Source organism: Entelurus aequoreus, linkage group LG01 (assembly GCF_033978785.1).
Source record: "Entelurus aequoreus isolate RoL-2023_Sb linkage group LG01, RoL_Eaeq_v1.1, whole genome shotgun sequence".
NCBI classification, from domain to species: domain Eukaryota; kingdom Metazoa; phylum Chordata; class Actinopteri; order Syngnathiformes; family Syngnathidae; genus Entelurus; species Entelurus aequoreus.
Genome location: NC_084731.1, coordinates 22,380,332 through 22,404,385, shown reverse-complemented (window position 1 = coordinate 22,404,385; position 24,054 = coordinate 22,380,332). Strand labels below are relative to the sequence as shown.

The 24,054-nt window shown below is 39.8% G+C and overlaps 1 protein-coding gene across 3 annotated transcripts in view; it reads right to left on the bottom strand.

The window, feature by feature from the left end:
• Positions 1–24,054, bottom strand: part of pdzrn3b (PDZ domain containing RING finger 3b) — a 251,137-nt gene that overhangs the window by 45,458 nt on the left and 181,625 nt on the right. Inside the window, exon 1 of one of the 3 annotated variants that reach the window (XM_062045815.1) lies at positions 4,570–4,793. The exons of the other annotated variants lie outside the window; for them this stretch is intronic. Within the exon in view, the coding sequence (XP_061901799.1) occupies positions 4,570–4,638 (69 nt within the window). The 5' untranslated portion in view covers positions 4,639–4,793. Of the gene's footprint in view, positions 1–4,569; positions 4,794–24,054 lie in introns of those variants that run through there. 3 annotated transcript variants of the gene reach the window in all.

The following is a 24,054-nucleotide window of genomic DNA, read 5'->3' as shown; positions in this document are numbered from 1 at the left end:
ACCGGCCGTTATAACAAGGAAAACTATTTCATTTAGCACTTTATACTGATAATTAGAGATGTCCGATAATATCGGACTGCCGATATTATCAGCCGATAAATGCTTTAAAATGTAATATCGGAAATTATCGGTATCGGTTTCAAAATGATCGGTATCGATTTCAAAAAGTTAAATTTATGACTTTTTAAAACGCCGCTGTGTACACGGACGTGGGGAGAAGTACAGAGCGCCAATAAACCTTAAAGGCACTGCCTTTGCGTGCCGGCCCAGTCACATAATATCTACGGCTTTTCACACACACAAGTGAATGCAACGCATACTTGGTCAACAGCCATACAGGTCACACTTAGGGTGACCGTATAAACAACTTTAACACTGTTATAAATATGCGCCACACTGTGAACCCACACCAAACAAGAATGACAAACCCATTTCGGGAGAACATCCGCACCGTAACACAACATAAACACAACAGAGCAAATACCCAGAACCCCTTGCAGCACTAACTCTTCTGGGACGCTACAATAATAAAAATAATTTATAAACGACACCAATAAGCTTGTTTATAGATGTATAATACATTTCCTTATAGGGAGTTGCCATTTGTTATATTTGTTAAAACTTTGTGACATGATACAATGCACATAATGAGCATTTCAAATATAAATGTGACAGATTGTAGCCAAAGGCTGATTTCCATCTGCATCTCATTGCAAAGACACAAGTCCAGAGCTCCCACTAATTTAGTGTTATAGTGAGTTGTATTTTTCATGCACTTATTTTTTATCTGGCACAAGTGGAAAGCCAGTCCCTGAAAATAATGCCTACATTAAACCGGTCCGTTGTGCAAAAAAGGTTGGGGACCACTGATGTAGACCACAAGGAAGCGTTTTACATTTACAAAAAATAAATAATAATATGACCACTTTAATGCGCCTTTTGTATGAAAATAGACCTGACGAGACCCCTTCATCGGCAGTGCGCCTTATAATCCGGAAAATACGGTAATTTAAAGAATGTAAAATTGCATGTGTGTTCAAATATTGGGTCTTTTTAAAAGGAAATATGCCATTAAGTATAACCTGTGATTAATCCAAATTAAAAAAAGTGTTATTAATCTGAATAAAAAAATACTCAGTTGACAGCACTACTTAATGCGACAAAATCATTGTATTAAATATGATGATACAATTTATTCTGTATGATTTTGCAATGCAACTCTATGAGTGACAAGTGACAACATGGGTGGCCCGCATGAATAAAACAATCTTTGTCAACACAGTTCAATTATCGTCTGTCGAGACACTTTACGGACAGGAATTCCATCCATCACTTTATTGAGCAAAACTGTTTGTAACCACACAAAAAACATGAGTAAAAAAAACTTTATCTATAAAAACTGGTAATTTTCTGCTATAATACAAACCAGGCTTAAAGGCCTATTGAAATGATTTTTTTTAATTTAAACCGGGATAGCAGATCCATTCTATGTGTCATACTTGATCATTTCGCGATATTGCCATATTTTTGCTTAAAGGATTTAGTAGAGAACATCGATGATAAAGTTTGCAACTTTTGGTCGCTGATAAAAAAAGCCTTGCCTGTACCGGAAGTAGCGTGACGTCAACAGTTGAAAGGCTACTCACATTTCCCCATTCTTTTCAATGCAGCTAGAGCAATTCGGACCGAGAAAGCGACAATTACCCCATTAATTTTAGCGAGGATGAAAGATTTGTGGATGAGGAACGTTAGAGTGAAGGACTAGAATGCAGTGCAAGACATATCTTTTTTCGCTCTGACCGTAACTTAGGTACAAGCTGGCTCATTGGATTCCACACTCTCTCCTTTTTCTATTGTGGATCACGGATTTGTATTTTAAACCACCTCGCGAGAACGCGAAATGGACATTCACAGTGACTTTTATCTCCACGACAATACATCGGCGAAACACTTTAGCTACGGAGCTAACGTGATAGCATCGTGCTTAACTGCATATAGAAACAAAAGAAATAAACCCCTGACTGGAAGGATAGATAGAAGATCAACAATACTATTAAACCATGGACATGTAACTACACGGTTAATGCTTTCCAGCCTGGCGAAGGTTAACCATGCTGTTGCTAACGACGCCATTGAAGCTAACTTAGCAACCGGACCTCACAGAGCTATGCTAAAAACATTAGCTATCCACCTACGCCAGCCAGCCCTCATCTGCTCATCAACACCCGTGCTCACTTGCATTCCAGCGGTCGACGGTGCGACGAAGGACTTCACCCGATCACAGATGCGGTCGCCGGCCCGGAGACGGAAGAAGTTAAGGTGAGTTCGGCGGCTAGCGCGTCTGCTATCCATCTCTCAGTCCTCCTGGTTGTGTTGCTGTAGTCAGCCGCTAATACACCAATCCCACCTACAACTTTCTTCTTTGCAGTCTTCATTGTTCGTTAAAGAAATTGCAAAAGATTCACCAACACAGATGTCCAGAATACTGTGGAATTTTGAGATGAAAACAGAGTTTTTTGTATAGGATTCAATGTGTCCGCATACTTCCGTTTCAACGATTGGCGTCACGCGCATACGTCAACATACATAGACATTTTCAACCGGGAAATTTAAAATTGCACTTTATAAGTTAACCCGGCCGTATTGGCATGTGTTGCAATGTTAAGATTTCATCATTGATATATAAACTATCAGACTGCGTGGTCGGTAGTAGTGGGTTTCAGTAGGCCTTTAAACCAACTTTGACATCCGTCGTTTCAACAGAAGCCGCTTTGCTCTGTCTCACCTGCACCAACACACGCACTCATGACACTTAGCTGCGTTTATGGCCACACAAAAAGTCGGACAACCCCAACGCCACACAAAGTGTAAATGCCAGGTTGTAACACTCTGACTCTTCAATCAGATGTGTGCTTATTTTACTGCCATTTATTAAGAATTTTAATCTAAGGATATTATTCACGAAAAATTGTCACTAGATTTCATAAATGCTAAAAAAAAAGATGTATTTTACAGACAGACAGTTACAGGAACTAAATGTAATCTCTGAAAGGGGTAACATTTCTTTTAAAGGCAGGACCCGCAGCCAGACGTACAATACTAGCACATAGGTCAGAGGTCGGCAACCCAAAATGTTGAAAGAGCCATATTGGACCAAAAATACAAAAACAAATCTGTCTGGAGCCGCAAAAAATTAAAAGCCATGTTATATACAAATAGTGTGTCATGAGATATAAATTGAATTAAGAGGACTTAAAGGAAACGAAATGACCTCAAATATACCTACAAATGAGGCATAATGATGCAATCTGTACATATAGCTAGCCTAAATAGCATGTTAGCATCGATTAGCTTGCATTCATGCAGTGACCAAATATGTCTGATTAGCACTCCACACAAGTCAATAACATCAACAAAACTCACCTTTGTGCATTCATGCACAACGTTATAAGTTTGGTGGACAAAATGAGACAGAAAAAGAAGTGGCATAAAACACGTCCTAGAAAGTCGGAGAAAGTTATACAAGTAAACAAACTACGGTGAGTTCAAGGACCGCCAAAATTAGTAGGACAAAACGGCGCTCGCCAAATACTCAAATCAGTTAAGCATGTTTAATATAAACAGTGTGATTTATAACAATTAGGGAGGTTTGTGTCATGTTTGTCCTCCTACAGAAACCATATTAACACAAAAAAAATAATTTTTTCCCCCGCATCTTTTTCCATTTTTCATACATTTTTTAAAAAAGCTCCAGAGAGCCACTAGGGCGGCGATAAAGATCTAGAGCCGCGGGTTGCCAACCCCGGACATAGGTCATGAAAAACATGTTTTTTTGTTATTGTCATTGTAAGAAGGGCAAAATCACTTATATCAGAAAATTATTTTAATAAAACATTTTAAATTGTTATGATGTCAGGTTTGGGACAGGTGTGACACTGGTGTGGCCACAGTTTGCACGTCAGGGAGTTTGTGCGTTTGCTCACAAACATGAAAAATTAGAGGGAACATTGGTCACTACCATGAATTGATTAACGTGGTGTTATTCGGGTGTTACCATTTAGTGGTCAATTGTACGGAATATGTACTGTACTGTGCAATCTACTAATAAAAGTCTCAATCAATCAATCAAACCCTAGCATCGCATCATTTTTAAAGACCTGTTCAGGGTCCTTGTTTTGCCTGCCGCCTGACAAAAAAAAAAGTGCAAACCAAGCAGTGAGACGTTAAATATCAACTTAAGTAAAAGTCAAACCGGGGGTTAAATGCGGAAAGCGCGGAGTCAGCATCGGGGGTGACAATGAGGAGGTGGGCAGCGCTCGCACGGACACATTGAGAGAGCTGTCACCTCTTCATCACCCTCTCCCTTTTAAGCAAAGCGCGCCACCTCGCGATGACCCCTCGCGGCCGGGAGTTCAGGCCGCTCAGCCGCACCACCAAACCCGCTTCACTCCCCACTCCCACGCGGCGAGTTGAAGCCTTCCCACAAGGCGAGCAGGCTGCTGAGAAACAACTCGGGAGAAACCTGGCACGAGCGACTCCTGCAAGGGGCAGGCGGGGTGGGTACGGTACCTTGCAGACTTCATAGAGAAGTTTGTAATGTTCCTCGGGCTTCTGCAGGGCACAGAGGCTGCATCCCATGGTGGAGGAAGGTCACACCATGCAGGTTCCCCCTGCGGCTGCTCGGGCAGCAACAGACACCAAGCAGATCTCCTTCCCTGTCTGGAATGATTGCCTCTGTTTGGCCGAGCAGCTTGTCTCGAACACGCTCCCCCACCCCCTCCTCACCTCACATGCTCCCTCTCGCCAAGCCCCTCTGCTGAACTACTGGTGGCCGGAGCCCGAGCGGCGCTATATGCACCCCCTCATGTTTATTCAACAGCCACTCATTGATTATTCATGAGCCGAGGCTAACTCCTGAATGGTAATACCATGGGGCTAATAATACGCTATCATTCGGACGGATAACGTCCGAATCAATGTATAACATAAGGAGTTTATGCATGACTAGGAAGCTCATTCAATGCCTGCCCTCAAGACACAGTTTTCATTGCCAGACAGCAAATTAGAACGATTTTATTCAACATTGGACCATAGGGCGCACCGGATTATAAGGCGCACTGCCGATGAGCGGGTCTAGTCAGGTCTATTTTCATACAATAGGCGCACCGGAGGAGTGTTATTATTATATATTTTTTTTAGAGATGTCCGATAATGGCTTTTTTGCCGATATTCCGATATTCCGATATTGTCCAACTCTTAATTACCGATTCCGATATCAACCCATACCGATATATACAGTCGTGGAATTAACACATTATTATGCCTAATTTTGTTGTGATGCCCACAATGTAACAAGGTTTTCCAAAATAAATCAACTCAAGTTATGGGAAAAAAAATGCCAACATGGCACTGCCATATTTATTATTGAAGTCACAAAGTGCGTTTTTTTTTTTTTTTTAACATGCCTCAAAACAGCAGCTTGGAATTTGGGACATGCTCTCCCTGAGAGAGCATGAGGAGGTTGAGGCGGGCGGGGTTGGGGGTAGAGGGGGATGCATATTGTAGCGTTCCGGAAGAGTTAGTGCTGCAAGGGGTTCTGGGTATTTTTTCTGTTGTGTTTATGTTGTGTTACGGTGCGGATGTTCTCCCGAAATGTGTTTGTCATTCTTGTTTGGTGTGGGTTCACAGTGTGGCGCATATTTATAACAGTGTTAAAGTAGTTTATACGGCCACCCTCAGTGTGACCTGTATGGCTGTTGACCAAGTATGCATTGTATTCACATGTGTGTGTGTGAAAAGCCGTAGGTATTATGTGAGTGGGCCGGCACGCAAAGGCAGTGCCTGTAAGGTTTATTGGCGCTCTGTACTTCTCCCTACGTCCGTGTACCACTCCGTACAGCGGCGTTTTAAAAAGTCATACATTTTACTTTTTGAAACCGATACCGATAATTTCCGATATTACATTTTAAAGCATTTATCGGACATCTCTATTCTTTTTCTAAATGGAAAACACTTCCTTGTGGTTTACATAACGTGTAATGGTGGTTCTTTGGTCAAAATGTTGCATAGATTATGTTTTACAGATCATCTTCAAGCCGCTTTCTGACAGTCGCTTCCGGATGCGCCGTTTTGTGGGCGGTCTTATTTACGTGGCTCACCATCGACAGCGTCTTCTCCCCGTCATCTTTGTGGTAGCGGTGTAGCGTGCAATGACGGGAGTGGAAGAAGTGTCTAAAGATGGAAATCAATCAATCATCAATCAATGTTTATTTATATAGCCGTAAATCACACATGTCTCAAAGGGCTGCACAAGCCACAACGACATCCTCGGTTCAGATCCTACATCAGGGCAAGGAAAAACTCAACCCAATGGGATGACAATGAGAAACCTTGGAGAGGACCGCATATGTGGGTGACCCCCCCCCGGGCGACCGGTGCAATGGACGTCGAGTGGATCTAGCATAATATTGTGAAAGTCCAGTCCATAGTGGATCTAACATAATAGTGAGAGTCCAGTCCATAGTGGGGCCAGCAGGAGATCATCTCGAGCGGAGACGGGTCAGCAGCGCAGAGATGTCTCCAACCGATGCACAGGCGAGCGGTCCACCCCGGATCCCGACTCTGGACAGCCAGCTAACTGTTTTAATGACATTCAGACTTTACTTCAATCAATAAAGGAGCAGCTTCTTCTCATCCGTGGCTCACTAGTGCAACAACAACGCCGGAAATGTGTCCCGTGAAAAAACGTCCGACCGTAACTCTCTAATAGCTGATGTGCAGTGATGTTTTCAAATGACTATAAATCTGGAACTAAATAAAGCATTTCAATGGTTGGAATCTCCACTTTTGCATAATATACTAGTTACTATGGTAAGTTTCCAGAGCGGCCAGCCTGAAATGCGGGTGTCGGGGTCAGGCGCGGAAGGAGATTTTTACAACAAAGTTCTAAAGCTTAGTGATATATCAGATGTATCCGATTGTAAGTGGGTTTATTTTTTACCTTTTGCGTTCATTTTTCGCTGTGTTTATTGAGTTTTTACTGCGTTTCGCTTGATTGTAAAATATGTCGATCGAGGGGGTGGGTGTGACGTTCATATGTTGTCAATATTCAATGTTTTATCGTTCATAGTTAATATTGTAAATCCCACGTTCTTTATTTTCATGTACATTTTGGGTGTCTCATTCAGTAAAAAAAAAAAAATTACAATTCCGTTCCGTTTTTTAAGGCGGTCTGTCATAACGTTTTCAGCATTTAATTAGAAGCTATTGTGAGGTTTTGTATTAGTGTTCCTAAAAATAGATATACCGGCTCCCAGACAATTTTTATCTCTAAATTTGGCCCCCGAGTCAAAATAATTGCCCAGGCCTGGTTTAAGTACAGCTTAGTTGTCCATTTAGTGGTTGTAGTTTGAGGTGTTCGAAATGTATATAATAGATAATGCTAATCACTAGCACGTACATGGGATTTTCCTTGTAAATTAGCATTGAGCTACAACCTTTTTTTATATGCATGTTTTTGTGTTGAATGTGTCAGAGAAATTTTGTGTTTTATGTAGGTTATAATTTCCGTAATTTGGGTCGGCGCTTGAAGTTGAGAACAGACGCTTCTTTGAATTATTTCATCCTCTCACCATGAGTACTGGGAAAAGGAATATCCACCATAGTAGTGGTTTGATACTCACACAAACTGCGCTGACTTTAGTACGCTAATCCATCAAAAAAAAAGCAAACAATTAAATCCCAGTGCATTTTTCCATAAAGTCATGCCATTCGAAGCCAGGGAAAAACAAATAAATTACATGCTAGAGCTTAGCCAGACCAACTTTACCCAGTGGAGCCTCCGAAGCACCGCGACAAACCCTGGCCACTGCCCTACGTGTGGACAACTCGCCTGGCTGCGTAAGACCTGGCATCGGTCCTGCGGTTTATTCCCATGCAAAGTTACCGACCGGAGATAAATGTCCAGTCGAGACAGTCACGGAAAACGCGATTAGAGTTTGACTTTACAGGAATTTAGGATATGACATACAAGGTGAAAGAGTGGTAACATCCTTGCAGTATTTGTTCAACACTGCTGCAATCCTGCCAATTCCTTGACATGTGATGGATTGCTTCAATTGACCACATATTGTAGCAAGGTCTCAAGGCATGGGTAATAGTAGGAGGGCGGTTGTAGGAAAGCAGCACATCCTTAAGACGACTGCGTTAATAGTCAGACTGTGTAGGCTCTAGTTACTCAGTGCATTTCAATGCACAGTTATTCAGTTACCAACATAGTTCATTCACTCACAATTTCTCAGACGTAGGTGTACTCCGAACTTTGGCCAAACTACTACCTCGACAATGTTCCAACTACGGGAGTTTACATTATATTGGTTGCAAGTAAGTGATTCAGTCATTTAGTTTCTTACTTTTATGTTTTAAAGGCCTACTGAAACCCACTACTACCGACCACGCAGTCTGATAGTTTATATATCAATGATGAAATCTTAACATTGCAACACATGCCAATACGGCCGGGTTAGATTAGTAAAGTGCAATTTTAAATTTCCCGCAACATATCCTGCTGAAAACGTCTCGGTATGATGACGTTTGCGCGTGACGTCACGGATTGTGCGGACATATTGGGTCAGCATTGTGGCCAGCTATTAAGTCGTCTGTTTTCATCGCAAAATTCCACAGTATTCTGGACATCTGTGTTGGTGAATCTTTTGTTTAATGAACAATGAAGACAGCAAAGAAGAAAGCTGTAGGTGGGATCGGTGTATTAGCGGCTGGCTGCAGCAACACAACCAGGAGGACTTTGAGTTGGATAGCAGACGCGCTACCGTGAGTACAGCTTTGGCTTCCAAACATTTGATCGCTTGCCCGTACGTGCGTGCCGCTATGTGCATGTCACGTACGTAACTTTGGGGAAATATATGTGCTGTATGAACTTTACGGAGGTGAACGGTACTTTGGGCTGTGGGATTGAGTGTGTTGTGCGGGTGTTTGATTTGTATTGGCGGGTTATATGGACGGGAGGGGGGAGGTGTTTGTTATGCGGATTAATTTGTGGCATATTAAATATAAGCCTGGTTGTGTTGTGGCTAATAGAGTATATATATGTCTTGTGTTTATTTACTGTTTTAGTCATTCCCAGCTGAATATCAGGTCCCACCCGCCTCTCACAGCATCTTCCACTGCCCTCTAATCCTTCACTCTCACATTCCTCATCCACAAATCTTTCATCCTCGCTCAAATTAATGGGGTAATCGTCACTTTCTCGGTCCGAATCGCTCTCGCTGCTTGTGGCCATGATTGTAAACAATGTGCAGATGTGAGGCGCTCCACAACCTGTGACGTCACGCTACTTCCGGTACAAGCAAGGCTTTTTTATCAGCGACCAAAAGTTGCGAACTTTATCGTCGATGTTCTCTACTAAACCCTTTCAGCAAAAACATGGCAATATCGCGAAATGATCAAGTATGACACATAGAATGGACCTGCTATCCCCGTTTATATAAGAAAATTTCATTTCAGTAGGCTTTTAATGTGATAGCTGTCACTTCATTTTATTAACTGCACTGTATGTACCGTTATGACCCTAAATAAGAGCTACTCAACTTGCGGCAAGGGGGGCATATACAGCCCTGGAATGACACCTTACAGGTTCAAAACAAACATTTTTGCAGCAAATTCCTAAAATACATAGAGCTCCCAATTTACAGAGGAACTTGGGCCAATTAGATTGACATTTGAACCTTACTTGCAAACATACAACACTGGGGTTCAAACTTGTGATTTACATAACTGAGGCGTTCATCAAGTCCTCTCCTTTTTTGGCAGGTTTTTTTCATTATGTGATTTATGTAACTAAGGTGTTGCTGTAGCTCGTTTACTTCAGATGCAGTAGACACATATTTGGTTGTACTAGTGGTGTTCCTCAGGGTTCCCTTTTAGGTCCTCTCTTTTCCATAATTCGGGCTATTGAACTGGGGGCACGCAAATTGACTTCCAAAAACTTGTGAGAAACATTTTTCTTGAACCCAGCAGGCACAAGAAATTAAAACAACATTGAGAATTTGTTGAATTAGGTCCTCATGTTGAGTAACTCAAACCTAACGTTGGAACAACATACTTTTTGACAACGTTTAATCATTGTTGGGTTCTGGCGTTGATTTGACCATTGAATTTTGGTAATTTCCCAACCAATATTTTACAACACAAATACAACGTTGAAACAACATGCTTTTTGACAACGTTGATTTGACCATTGACATTTGCTATTTTCCCAACCAACAACGTGGATCCAACGTTAGACACCAACAGTATTTTACAAATACAACTATTGTACAACGTTGTTTCGAAGGTTATGTATGGATAATCAACGCTGTATCAATATATATTTTCTTGTGCGTGCTGGGAAAACACTAGATTGCCATCATATAGATGATCTTTGACTAGCTTTTTTGTAAAAGGTCCTGAAAAACAAATAGTCCAAAATGTCTAACGTATATGACACTGGTTTCTACCAAAACACAGAGTAAAATTATTAATGAAGGGATAAGTCCGAAACCCCCGGTCCTTAGCTTTTTGGAAATGTGTCCCCCAAAACAATTTACCGTATTTTCCGAATCATAGGGCACACCGGATTATAAGGCGCACTGCCTATGAATGGTCTATTTAAAAAAAATATTTTTTCATGTATTATAAGGATTATAAGGCGCTTTAAAGGAGTCAAATTATTATAATGTTTTTTCTAAATGTAAAACACTTCCTTGTGGTCTACATAACATGTAATGGTGGTTCTTTGGTCAAAATGTTGCATAGATGATGTTTCACAGATCATCTTCAAGCCGCTTTCTGACAGTCGCTTCAGGATGCGCCGTTTTCTGGGCGGTCTTATTTACGTGGCTCACCTTCGGCAGCGTCTTCTCCCCGTCATCTTTGTTGTAGCGGTGTAGCTTGCAAGGACTGGAGTTGAAGAAGTGTCAAAAGATGGAGCTAACTGTTTTAACGACATTCAGACTTTACTTAAATCATCTCCTCATTCGCCATAAATGTGTCCCGTGAAAAACCGTCCGACCGGAACTCTCTAATAAATAAAGTTCCTTGGGTGAATAATGTAAGCTCACTACACCGGTTTGTTTTAGCGCTTTCATGGCGAGTTTACTGACAGATATAAGTAAGAACTTTACAATACTTTATTTTAGAAATGGCAACAGCGGAGGACGAATGTCCCATAACAAGAAAATAGAGAAAAAGAAGTCGGCAAACGCGCGCAATTTTTCAGGACTTATGCAGATCCCAAATACAGATCAGCAGGTACCGGAAAGTAATACAAGTTGCTTTTACATAATATTGCGAAACAAAACGCCAGATAATATGTCTTACCTTAAACACACACCATAATAACACTCGTATGTTGAAGCTCCGTACAATCCATCAAGCGGTGCGGCATCATAGCTTACCAAAATTGTACTAAAACATTTTGATACATTTTTGAGCGTTGTGTGTAATGTTCTATATTTTCAATGGAACATATAAAATGTTGGTGTTGTTCAGTTGAGTCATATTGCCTTCTTGACCTATCTCTTGTGTGTGACTGCCATTATATTGCAGTCTACACGTATCTCTTATGTTTGATTGCCATCTACTGGTCACACTTATGTACCAAATAAAATAGCTATGAGTTCGGTAAGCAAAACCAGAATTATTCCGTACATTAGGCACACTGGGTTATAAGGTGCACTGTCGAGTTTTGAGAAAAAAAAGTGCGCCTTATAGTCCGGAAAATATGGTAGTTGATAACCCTGACCTAACTAATCTCATAAGGTACTTCTAGATTTCCAGAATGAGAAGTGTATTGAAGTTTGGTAAATTCAGTTTTTGCTTGTATACCGATACTTAGGGAATCTGCTCATGATTCCTATTTATCATCTGTTTTTCTTTATATTATAAAAAGCAAACCCCATTTTTCTCACGGCCAACCAACAACTGGACAACGTCAATGATCTTACAAAAAACACAACATGTGCTGCCAAAAACTTGCCCAAGGCAAACTAAAAGGTATCTGTGTGAATTCAGCAAACATTCCTAATTACTGCAGAACTCAGTTGGGCGTAGGGCAGAAACTTTCATCCAGTGTACCGTGAAAACCAATTCTACGCTCACATTAGCGCTACTGTTGCGCCTGGGGCCGGGATCAGCGGAGAGTTGTAGCTGGCGCTCTCTCGTCCGACTAATCTTTCTTTCACACTGAGATTATCCCATTCGAAGCGGAGGCAACGCTGTGATATGAACAAGTGTGCTCGGGGTTTTATGCTGCCGCGCCGCAAAAATGTGCATATTAAAAGAATAATCTGCGGCAATAGACTGTGGAGAAAGAAAGTCAAGTGAGGGCTTCTTCAAGTGCAAACAGCTGGTGAATAATCCCCACATGCTCCTTCATTGTGTTCAGAGATTGAGTTTAGACACTGCTTACTGCTTATTTCATTTGCTGACTTTTAAGGTGACAAAGCCTTTCTGGTCTGTGCTGTGTAGTTTAATACTACATGCTGATCTCTGGCTAAAGCTTGTATTCATTCCTGGTCCGGACTCCGTATGAGAGAAGGTTCTGAAGACCAAACAATAACTCAACAGCACAACATGGGTCAGTGTTTGAACAAACCAAAACCATTTCAAAGGCTCCTCCTTTTCGTATATATTTGATCTATGCTTGGCTGGATCGTTAATATTCATGAGGGCTGCTAGGTCAATGTCCCAGAGGGGCCGGCCGGTTTAACAGTCCTGGTTTTACTTTGGCAGTGGGATCAGGTGGTCCTCACGTTGGCGTCTTTGTGTGGTTTAGTCATTTTTTTTTAACCTTGTCTCGTCACTGACTTAAGGTCAATGTAAAACGTGATTTAACTGCCACATTTACTCCACGATAGAGGAAAGACCGAGTCAACAGCTCCAGAAAAAGTCAATTAGAATTATACATTATGCCCCATATAGAGCACATACCAATGATCTGTTCATAATGAGTCATTTTCTTATATTACATGATATAATCCAATACAGTAGCCTTCAAGTTATGTTTATGGCCTCTACCTGCAAATATACAGAGTCTGTTTTCACTCAGAGATGGTCCACATATACTCAGGGGTGTCCTGAAATTCAAACATAACATGGTGAATTCCACATTCAAGACTCAAACGTTATCTATAGCGGGGGTATAACTGTGTCACAATGTGAGCGGATAAATTAAACTGTCTTCTAGCCTAAGAGTGTTCAACCTTGCGGTAAAAACATGTGTTTTTGGGAAACTATCAAAAACATGACTAGTTGTTTGGATTATCTCAACTGTGGGACACAGGTGCAAAAGAACTCACTGTGGAATAAGGGACATAACACACCAGACAAGGTTTCAGAAGACGAAAGATAGCCAGGCAAGATGGAGCTAATCTCGTGGTCGCTCAATGCTATTGACAAAGTGTTTTCCAGCATGTGTTATTTTTGTTCTGAAATTGTCATGTATCCATCAAATCTGCTGTTGAAACTTGGACTATATAACCAACATATACGTTGATTGTAAATTAGGGGTGGGACATGGATAAGCATTCTTGCTTTTTTTCCCGGATCCCTTTTCGGTGGGTGCCGTTGCATGTCTGTCTAATTACAAAGAGTGATGAAGTGTTGCTATATACTGTATGTCTGCCGGAATAAATAAATTCATTCATTCATTCACAAATTAATCAGCAACCGCCCTGTCGAGTTCCCCCACTGAGAGAGGGGAAAAAATAAAAAATTATATTAATAAAATATATTTACAAAATAAATAATTAAATAAATAGTAATAATAATAATAATTATCTTTATTATTTAACATTTTAAAAATAAATATATGAATTAATACAATTTAAATAAATAAAATAAAATAAAAAATAAAAAATAAAAAAAAAATAAATAATAATTAAAAGAAGATCACGGACGTGCTGACACACAAGGTCCTACACTTCTCTTTTGTAACGTAAATCTGAACAGCCGATATGGGCATCTACATCAACTATATGAGTTGCCTGAGAAGCTGGACAGGACAAAAAAATAAAAAAAATAAAAAAATTAAAATAAATAAAAATCACAAATTAATTCATTCATTCATTCAACAGTAGGAATGGATACCTGGAACGATTAGCTGATATTTGTGTAAATGCTAAACATCCATCCATCCATCCATTTTCTACCGCTTATTCCCTTTGTGGTCGCGGGGGGCGCTGGAGCCTATCTCAGCTACAATCGGGCGGAAGGCGGGGCACCCTGGACAAGTCGCCACCTCATCACAGGGCCATGCTAAATGCTAAACAATGCTAAACAATGTGTATTAATTGAAATTGTAATTGCATGTGTATGCAGTATAACAGACCTGGGCAAATTAATGCGGCTCGTTAAGCTTTTCAATCTGGCCCGTCGGACATTCCCAAATATTTTTTTTTAGATCTTTAATATGGAAACTGTAGCTGCCATTATGATGTGCAGTGATGTTTTCAAATGACCGTAAGTCTTGAACTATACAAAGTATTTGAATGGTTGGAGTCTGCACTTATGCATGATATACTAGTTACTATGGTAATCTAAGTCACAGCAGCTCAGACGAGGCACCAAGCAGTGTGGGTGGGGAGCGTTTCCACAGAGTGTTTCCAGAGCGAATAGCCTGAATTGCGGGTGTCAGGGACAGACGCGGAAGGAGATTTTTACAGCAATGTTCTAAAGCTTAGTGATATATCAGATGTATAAGATTGTAGGAGGGTTTTTTTTGTTGCATTTTTGTTGATTGTAAAACATGTCGATCGAGAAGTTGTGTGACGTTCATATGTTGTCAATATTCAGTGTTTTATCGTTCATAGTTAATATTGTAAAATCCCACATTCTTTATTTTCATGTACATTCTGGGTGTCTCATTCAGTAGAACATTTTAAATTCCATTCCGTTTTTTAAGGCGGTCTGTCAAAATGTTTTTAGCATTCAATCAGACATTATTGTGAGTTTTTGTATTAGTGTTCCTAAAAATATATATATATCGGCCCCCAGACACATTTTTTTCTCTAAATTTGTGCCCCGAGTCAAAATAATTGCCCAGGCCTGCCTTATTCAATATAACTTAGATAACCGATATTTAGACATTTGTCCATCGATTCATAATTGTCCATACCCCAATCACGTTGCTTCTAAGAATCGATCTTTCCCCCACCTCTACCAGTGACTACATTTGTGTGCGCAAACAAGACGTACCATTTCATTGTTGCTACTCTTGCATATAATCAATGACAGCCGCGACCTTGCACAAAACCTTCAGAATGACTCAACAAGACTGGAAAAAATCCACCAAGTTTTGAAAACTGTAGTAATCCATCAGGTTAAAACCTACAAATACTAACAATGACCGTCAAACATGGCGTTGTTTACAATGGTGCCTTGAGTTGAGTGTAGAGGAGTCACAGACTCAACATTTGTGGAATTTTACATTGCCTGACCTCAATATTTCAGTTAGTCTTGTGGAGAACCGGATAGCTTAGTCCTGCAAAAGTGAGACCTTCATGATCACGGCAGAGATAAGACTATTTTTTTTCCCAATGTGGACTTTACCGCATATGGAGGAAAAGTATGCAGAAGGTGTCACTGATGGCTGAAAGCGATAGTAAAAAAGGAATCAGGTCCACCTCAGACTTAATGCACTGTCCAGACAGCAGGATGCAGGAAAAGGTGAAGGCTGCGTGATTAGGCAATGATAAAGTGATGGCTACATATGAAAAATCCATAAAGAATGTGTCCTTGTTGTGTAGCCTAGTCCATGTTAAGACCAGTAACTGCAGACACACGATTAGGCCTGCGCCGATATTCGATAGGTCAATTTACTGAATGATAAATGACGTTAAAGTCTGTATCTTTTCCAGTATCGATAACCACCATGCGATGTTATAGGTTACAAGGGCGGTCACTCTTTTGCGTATATTCAGCTGCTGCATTTGTACTACATGCACATAAACAGCAACAATTATAACCACTCCTGACGGTTAGTATTATTGTAATAAATTAAAATGACCGAAAAACCGTGATTAGTTATCCAAATCTACAATGTTATACTTACTAAATGTCTAATGTCTTCTTAAAGAGAGACTTGATGGGTCCTAAGGCTGGTCTGTGTTATATGTGAACAAGTTGTACGACAGTAGAAAATCATATACTTTGGCTGACTATTTAAATTATTCATTATTTATTATTATTTAAATCTGATGATACTTGTAATTGTTTAATCATTTTGGTCACAGTAACTTTATTTAGGCATTTTATTTATTGTTTTGGTTGTGTAAATGTGATGGTCTTAACAAAGAGAGAACCGGATTCATTGCTTTTGGTTGTAATTTTTATTCAAGTGCAAAATTGTAATTACAGAGAGTAGATTACATTTTTTTTGTTTCTTTTATTTAACTTGGATATTTAAAAGTAGAGATGTCCGATAATATCGGCCTGCCGATATTATCGGCCGATATATGCGTTAAAATGTAATATCGGAAATTATCGGTATCATTTTTTTTATTATCGGTATCAGTTTTTTTAAAGTTTTTTTTTAATTAAATCAACATAAAAAACACAAGATACACTTACAATTAGTGCACCAACCCAAAAAACCTCCCTCCCCCATTTACACTCATTCACACAAAAGGGTTGTTTCTTTCTGTTATTAATATTCTGGTTCCTACATTATATATCAATATATAACAATACAGTCTGCAAGGGATACAGTCCGTAAGCACACATGATTGTGCGTGCTGCTGGTCCACTAATAGTACTAACCTTTAACAGTTAATTTTACTAGTTTTCATTCATTACTAGTTTCTATGTAACTGTTTTTATATTGTTGTACTTTCTTTTTTATTCAAGAAAATGTTTTTAATTTATGTATCTTATTTTACAAATTTTTAAAAAAAGTACCTTATCTTCACCATACCTGGTTGTCCAAATTAGGCATAATAATGTGTTAATTCCACGACTGTATATATCGTATCGGTTGATATCGGTATCGGTAATTAAAGAGTTGGACAATATCGGAATATCGGATATCGGCAAAAAGCCATTATCGGACATCCCTATTTAAAAGTTTACATTCCAATTAAAATGTTAAAATATACGGGAAATACAAGTCTATTGCATTTAAAAGGGTATACCGTATTTTCCGGACTATAAAGCGCACTTAAAATAATTTTTTCCCCTCAAAACTCGACAGTGCGCCTTATAACCCGGTGCGCCTAATGTACGGAATAATCCTGGTTTTGCTTACCGACCTCAAAGCAATTTTATTTGGTGCATGGTGTAATGATAAGTGTGACCAGTAGATGGCAGTCAAACATAAGAGATACGTGTAGACTGCACTATGATGGCAATATGACTCAAGTAAAAAACACCAACATCTTGTACGTTCCGTTGAAAATATAGAACATTACACACGGCGCTTGTTTTAGTACGACTTTGGTAAGCTATGAAGCCACACCGCTTGATGGATTGTACTGTGCTTCAACATACGAGTATTATTATGGTGTGTTTATAGGGTAAGAAAAATTATCATCTGCTGTTTTGTTTCGCAATATTATGCAAAAGCAAAACATTTTTACCTTCTGGTACCTGCTGATCTGTATTTGGGATCTGCATGAATCCTGAATCCTCCACATTTGTAGTCCGTGCCGACGACGTAGTCCATAAACTTCTACTTTTTCTCTATCTTCTTGTTATGGGACATTCATCCTCCGCTGTTGCTATTTCTAATGTAAAGTTGTGTAAAGTTCTTACTTATATCTGTCAGTAAACTCGTCATGAAAGCGCTAAAACATACCGGTCTAGTGAGTTTACATTATTTACCTAAGGAACTTTAGTTATTAGAGCGTTCCGGTCGGACGATTTTTCACGGGACACATTTCCGGTGTTGTTGTTGTTTCCGGATGCTGCTCCGTTATTGATTGAAGTAAAGTCTGAATGTCATTAAAACAGTTAGCTCCATCTTTTGACACTTCTTCCACCCCCGTCCTTGCACGCTACACCGCTACAACAAAGATGACGGGGAGAAGACGCTGCCGAAGGTGAGCCACGTAAATAAGACCGCCCACAAAACGGCGCATCCGGAAGCGACTGTCAGAAAGCGGCTTGAAGATGATCTGTAAAACATAATCTATGCAACATTTTGACCAGAACCACCATCACATGTTATGTAGACCACAAGGAAGTGTTTTCCATTTAGAAAAAAAAAAAAAAAAAAGACTCCTTTAATGCGCCTTATAATCGTTGCCTTATATATGAAAAAAGATCAAAAACAGATCCGGAGCGCCCTATGGTCCGGAAAATACGGTACTTGCAATTTTCTTATGTATTATCATTACGTCAGAGTATATTTAGTAGGTCAACGTATCGTCCAGGAAAATGTGTTATTTGTCAATATTAGTCGTCTTCAGGAATATTCACCAGTTCCATTCGCCTACTTCTGAAGGTTGTCATAAGCTCAGTTAGACCTAAACTTGACAACATTCCAGTGCATCAATTGGTGCAACATTTGGAGCAAGGAATCCTGCTAGTTTTACTTGACACAGATCCGTCCTTGCAAGGAGGAGGAAAAGGAGGATTAAAAAGCTTCCTCAAGTTGAATCTGGTTTTACTTTAGTCGCCCTCCATTTGGCTGGGCCCTAAAACATCACATTAGCCTTATAATCTGCAGAGGATATGAGAGGAATCGGGTATTCACCATGCAACAGCTCTAATGGAAATGCCAGGTCAGCCATATGTGTCGGCACGGAATACTGCAAGGAAGTCACGGAACACTTCTGCGGAATGTTAGAGCCCAAAGAGTAGGGGAAAGCGACGAAATATGCGAAGTAGTTAAATAAGCCAGACTCTCGCAACTGAACCACTGGGGTATGAGCGTGCGAGGAAATGTGTAGGTGTGTGTTTGTGTTGTGTATTCATCTCGGAAACACCGAGCTGTGCATAATTCATCAGACAGCTGTCAGCTTTGTAGTCATATTTGTACTACGAGCCAAATCGTGTGCCAGCAGGGACTGTGGCCGGTCGCGATGACAGCTACTGAAACAACTTAATTGGTTGCTAAGACAAATGATGATGACAGGGCCATTATTTTAGTGTAATAATTGAAGTTTCGTTGGGTGTTTAACAATTATTCCGTTCGGACGCCAACCGACAATCCCAATTCATAGGGGATCCAATGACAGGGGAAGTACCGTATTTTGTTTAAGTCTGAGGCATTGCAAATTAGTACTCTCCCGAGACACTGCAGACATAAAGAATGATAATTTGCCATTTCAAAAACTGGGTACACAAGTAGTCTAAGGATGAAATGCAATGCAGTGAATATAATCAGTATCTTAATATAACACCAGAGATTCTAGACCCGTGGTGTCAAAGTCAAGGCCCGCGAATGAATGATCAATGGCCCCCGGGATGATATTTGATCAGTATTAGAACCGGCCCGCAGGCCACAGCCGCCTGCTGCTGTTTTGCATTGGCGCTAGGAATTTTCAAAAGGGACCCCATCCAGTCATAAAAGTGGGGTCCCACAGTAACATTTTCATCCCGTTGGGTTGAGTTTTTTCTTGCCCTGATGTGGGATCTGAGCCGAGGATGTCGTTGTGGCTTGTGCAGCCCTTTGAGACACTCGTGATTTAGGGCGATATAACGAAACTTTGATTGATTGATGGATTTTCAAAATGTGGTACCGGGGACCCCATCAAGTCATAAAAATGGGGTCCCACAGTACATTTTCGGGGTCGCACTTTTTTGTAATCGTTTTAAAAACAATTGATACATGTCTGCACTATCCTGTTATATCTCACATTCTATATTGTGTTTTGGAAAAAAGGTTGTCATAAACGTTACTTAATTCAATAACAAAAATAATACACACATTTTTATGCATATGTAAATGTATTCAGTTCTAAACATTCATTCACTTTCTTCTTTCCTTCATGGATCTAAACTTTACCGCTGCCGGTATTTTTTTCTATATTGTTGTTGTAAGATTTTTAGATTCTGTTTGTTCTATTTTTGGCCAAAGTAAGACAAAGAAAACAATGTGCAATGGTTTTTATTTTTTAGTTTTAATGCCATGATTTTAATAGTCCGGCCGGCGTGTGCACAGATTTTCCTCCATGCGGCCCCTGAGCTAAAATTAGTTTGACACTCCTGCTTTAAATAGTATAATTTCTTGTTTCTTAACCATAGGGCCCATCGTTGGGCCGCAAACGCCCCCTACATAGCCACCAAAAAATATTGATTTCTTAACTGTATGGGCTGCAGCAGTACTGAGTTGCAATACACTTTTCCACCACTTGTGGCAGTAATGACAATCTCAAACCAACGAGAAGCCCGCAGCTGAAGTCATAGAGAAGTTTCTTAAGCACAAAAATATGACTAAAGTGGTAAAGCTGTATTTTCATTTGCACTTTAATTTTATTGACAGTTTATTTAAGAAACATATTCATTTTTTTATTTCAGTTTTTTTTTGCACAACATAATTGTAAATTGATTTTTCGTCAGTTATTCTGCAGTTCCTTTTTATTCAGTATATTTTATTGTGTGAATGCGAACACATATGGTGAACACATATGGTTTTCTTTCTTCATCTTCTTCTCCAGATTTTGGTGCGTTCTACCTTCCACATTTTTCATCCGATTCAAACCGTTCCAACTTCAAACTATTCATCCTATTCGGGAATTGCGGGCTTTCCCTTGACAAATTCCAAAAATTCCCAGACTTCCAGGTTTTCCGGGAAAATGTATTGGACATTTTTCAAACTTCCACCATTTCCACATTTTTCAACAGATTCAAACCATTCCACCTTCAACATAGTCCTCTCATCCTGGAAATTCAAACTATCATTTTTCCAAGTTCGAATAAACTCCAGGAATTCCCAGAATTCCCTTTTTTTTCTTAAGCACAAAAAATATGACTAAGGTGGTAAAGCTGTATTTTCATTTGCACTTTAATTTTATTGACAGTTTATTTAAGAAACATATTCATTTTTTTATTTCAGTTTTTTTTTTGCACAACATAATTGTAAATTGATTTTTCGTCAGTTATTCTGCAGTTCCTTTTTATTCAGTATATTTTATTGTGTGAATGCTCCGGAGCACACATATGGTTTTCTTTCTTCATCTTCTTCTCCAGATTTTGGCGCGTTCTACCTTCCACATTTTTCATCCAATTCAAACCTTTCCAACTTCAAACTGTTCAGCTTATTCGGGAATTGCGGTATTTCCCTGAACAAATTCCCCAAAATTCCCAGATTTCCCATAATTCAAGGTTTTCCAGGACATTTTCCCAATTTCAAAATTAATTGGCCATTTTTTCAAACTTCCACCATTTCCACATTTTTTTAACTGATTCAACTTTAAACTTTTATTAGTAGATTGTACAGTACAGTACATATTCCGTACAATTGACCACTAAATGGTAACACCCGAATAACTTTTTCAACTTGTTTAAGTCGGGTTCCACGTTAATCAATTCATGGTAAATCAATTCAAACCCTTCTACCTTCAACATAATGCTCTCATCCTGGAAATTTAAACTATCATTTTTCCAAGTTAAAAAAAATTCCAGGAATTCCCAGAATTCCCTTTTATAATAAAAAAATGTTTTCAGAATGTGTTTTTATTTTTTTGTTTTAATGCCATGGTTTTAATGCACATATTTTCATCCAAATGACTTAAAGGCCTACTGAAAGCCACTACTCCCGACCACGCAGTCTGATAGTTTATATATCAATGATGAAATCTTAACATTGCAACACATGCCAATACGGCCGGGTTAACTTATAAAGTGCAATTTTAAATTTCCCGGGGAACTTCCGGTTCAAAACGCCTTTGGAGGATGACGTATGCGCGTGACGTCACGAGGTCCACTGAAGTGTTTGGACCCTTTTGGACACAATACAAACAGCTCTGTTTTCTTCGACAAAATTCCACAGTATTCTGGACATCTGTGTTGGTGAATCTTTTGCAATTTGTTTAATGAACAATGGAGGCTGCAAAGAAGAACGTTGTAGGTGGGATTGGTGTATGCGGCTGGCTGTAGCAACACAACAAGGAGGACTTTGTTGGATAGAAGACGCGCTAGTGGCGAACTCACCTTGACTTCCTACGTCTCCGGGCTGCCGACCGCATCGTCGATCGCTGGAACGCAGGTGAGCACGGGTGTTGATGAGCGGAGGAGGGCTGGCTGGCGTAGGTGGAGCGCTAATGTTTTTATCATAGCTCTGACGAGGTCCCGTTGTTAAGTTAGAGCGTTAGCAACAGCATTGCTAGGCTTCGACAGGCGTCGAATACACATTAACCGTGTATTTACATGTCCAGTGTTTGGTTCGGTGTCTCCTGATAGTAGTATTGTTGATCTTCTGTCTATCCTTCCAGTCAGGGATTTATTTATTTTGTTTCTATCTGCATTTGAGACAGATGCTATCACGTTAGCTCATGCTAAGAGCTTCGTCGATATATTGTCGTGGAGATAAAAGTCACTGTTAATGTCCATTTCGCCTTCTCGACTCTCATTTTCAAGAGGATATAGTATCCGAGGTGGTTTAAAATACAAATCCGTGATCCACAATAGAAAAAGGAGAGAGTGTGGATTCCAAAGAGCCAGCCTGTACCTAAGTTACGGTCAGAGCGAAAAAAGATATCTCTTGAACTGCATTCTAGTCTGTCACTCTAACGTTCCTCATCCACGAATCTTTCATCCTCGCTCAAATTAATGGGGTAATCGTCACTTTTTTCGCTCCTAATATCTCTCGCTCCATTGTAAACAACGGGGAATTGTGAGCAGCACTACCGCTTGTGACGTCACGCTACTTCCGGTAGGGGCAAGGTTTTTTTTAATCAGTGAGCAAAAGTTGCGAACTTTATCGTCGATTTTCTCTACTAAATCCTTTCAGCAAAAATATGGCAATATCGCGAAATGATCAAGTATGACACATAGAATGGATCTGCTATTCCCGTTTAAATAAAAAAAAAACATTTCAGTAGGCCTTTAAGGACATGTGGTTAGAACTAAAGTGTGGCAAAAAAACGATGGATGTTGCCAACGTAGCATCCCCCTGAGCTAAAATGCGTTTGACACCCCTGTTCTAGACCTAGTAAAATCGGGAATGTTTTCTTCTAGGTTTTTCCAAACGGTCACTGTTTATAATGGATCTGCGGAAAACATGCAAAACACGGCAGCATTCATACTACACCAGGAATCCACAGTTCAGTTTGTAAAGAAACAATCTGCATTCTTAATGGTTGCTTATCCCCCTGGTTCTTACTGGAAACCGTCTTGTAGATTATCCCTGTGTCAGCACATGTGAGCTGACCCAACAGATGATGCCTTAGCCTGCCACGGCAGCCTGGACTATGTCATTTGATAAGAAGCATATGTGAGCAATGCAACTGCTCATCGCAGTAGTGGTGCAGTGTGCTGGGGAAGAGTTCTAGGCACAAACAATACTGTTGCACGCCATAGTTGCTTTGCTTCCGACAATGGACAGTACATACTCTGAGTAAACACTTAGCCCTCAAATATGTTTGCAATAAATATTATCAGTGTCATTTTCAAGATGTGGAAAACTATTGCATTCATCATGTAAAAATGCAGATTAATTACACACTTTATCTTAACCGCAAAGGTTTAACCTGAAAGGGCTTGCCGGTTGCCGTACGACCAGTGATCAGGTCAATGCATATGTCAGTGCAAAGATTGAAGAGGAGACTCTGACTGGTGTGCTCGGTGGAAAATTTCACTTTAAAATACACTAAATAATAATGATAATAATAAGAAATAATACTAATATCATGTTTTGAGCAAATAAATTACATGTATGTATGTATATATAAACATGTTTGAGTATGCCTCTGTGTGCATTTGTGTCAAAATATTGTTTTTCTAAAGTAAATTTCAATTATGCAAGTCATTAACTACGATTAATTGTGATTAATCAACGTTATGATTCATCTAAATTGAGTAAAGAGGTGTACAACCTCTTGTACTAATAAAGAAATG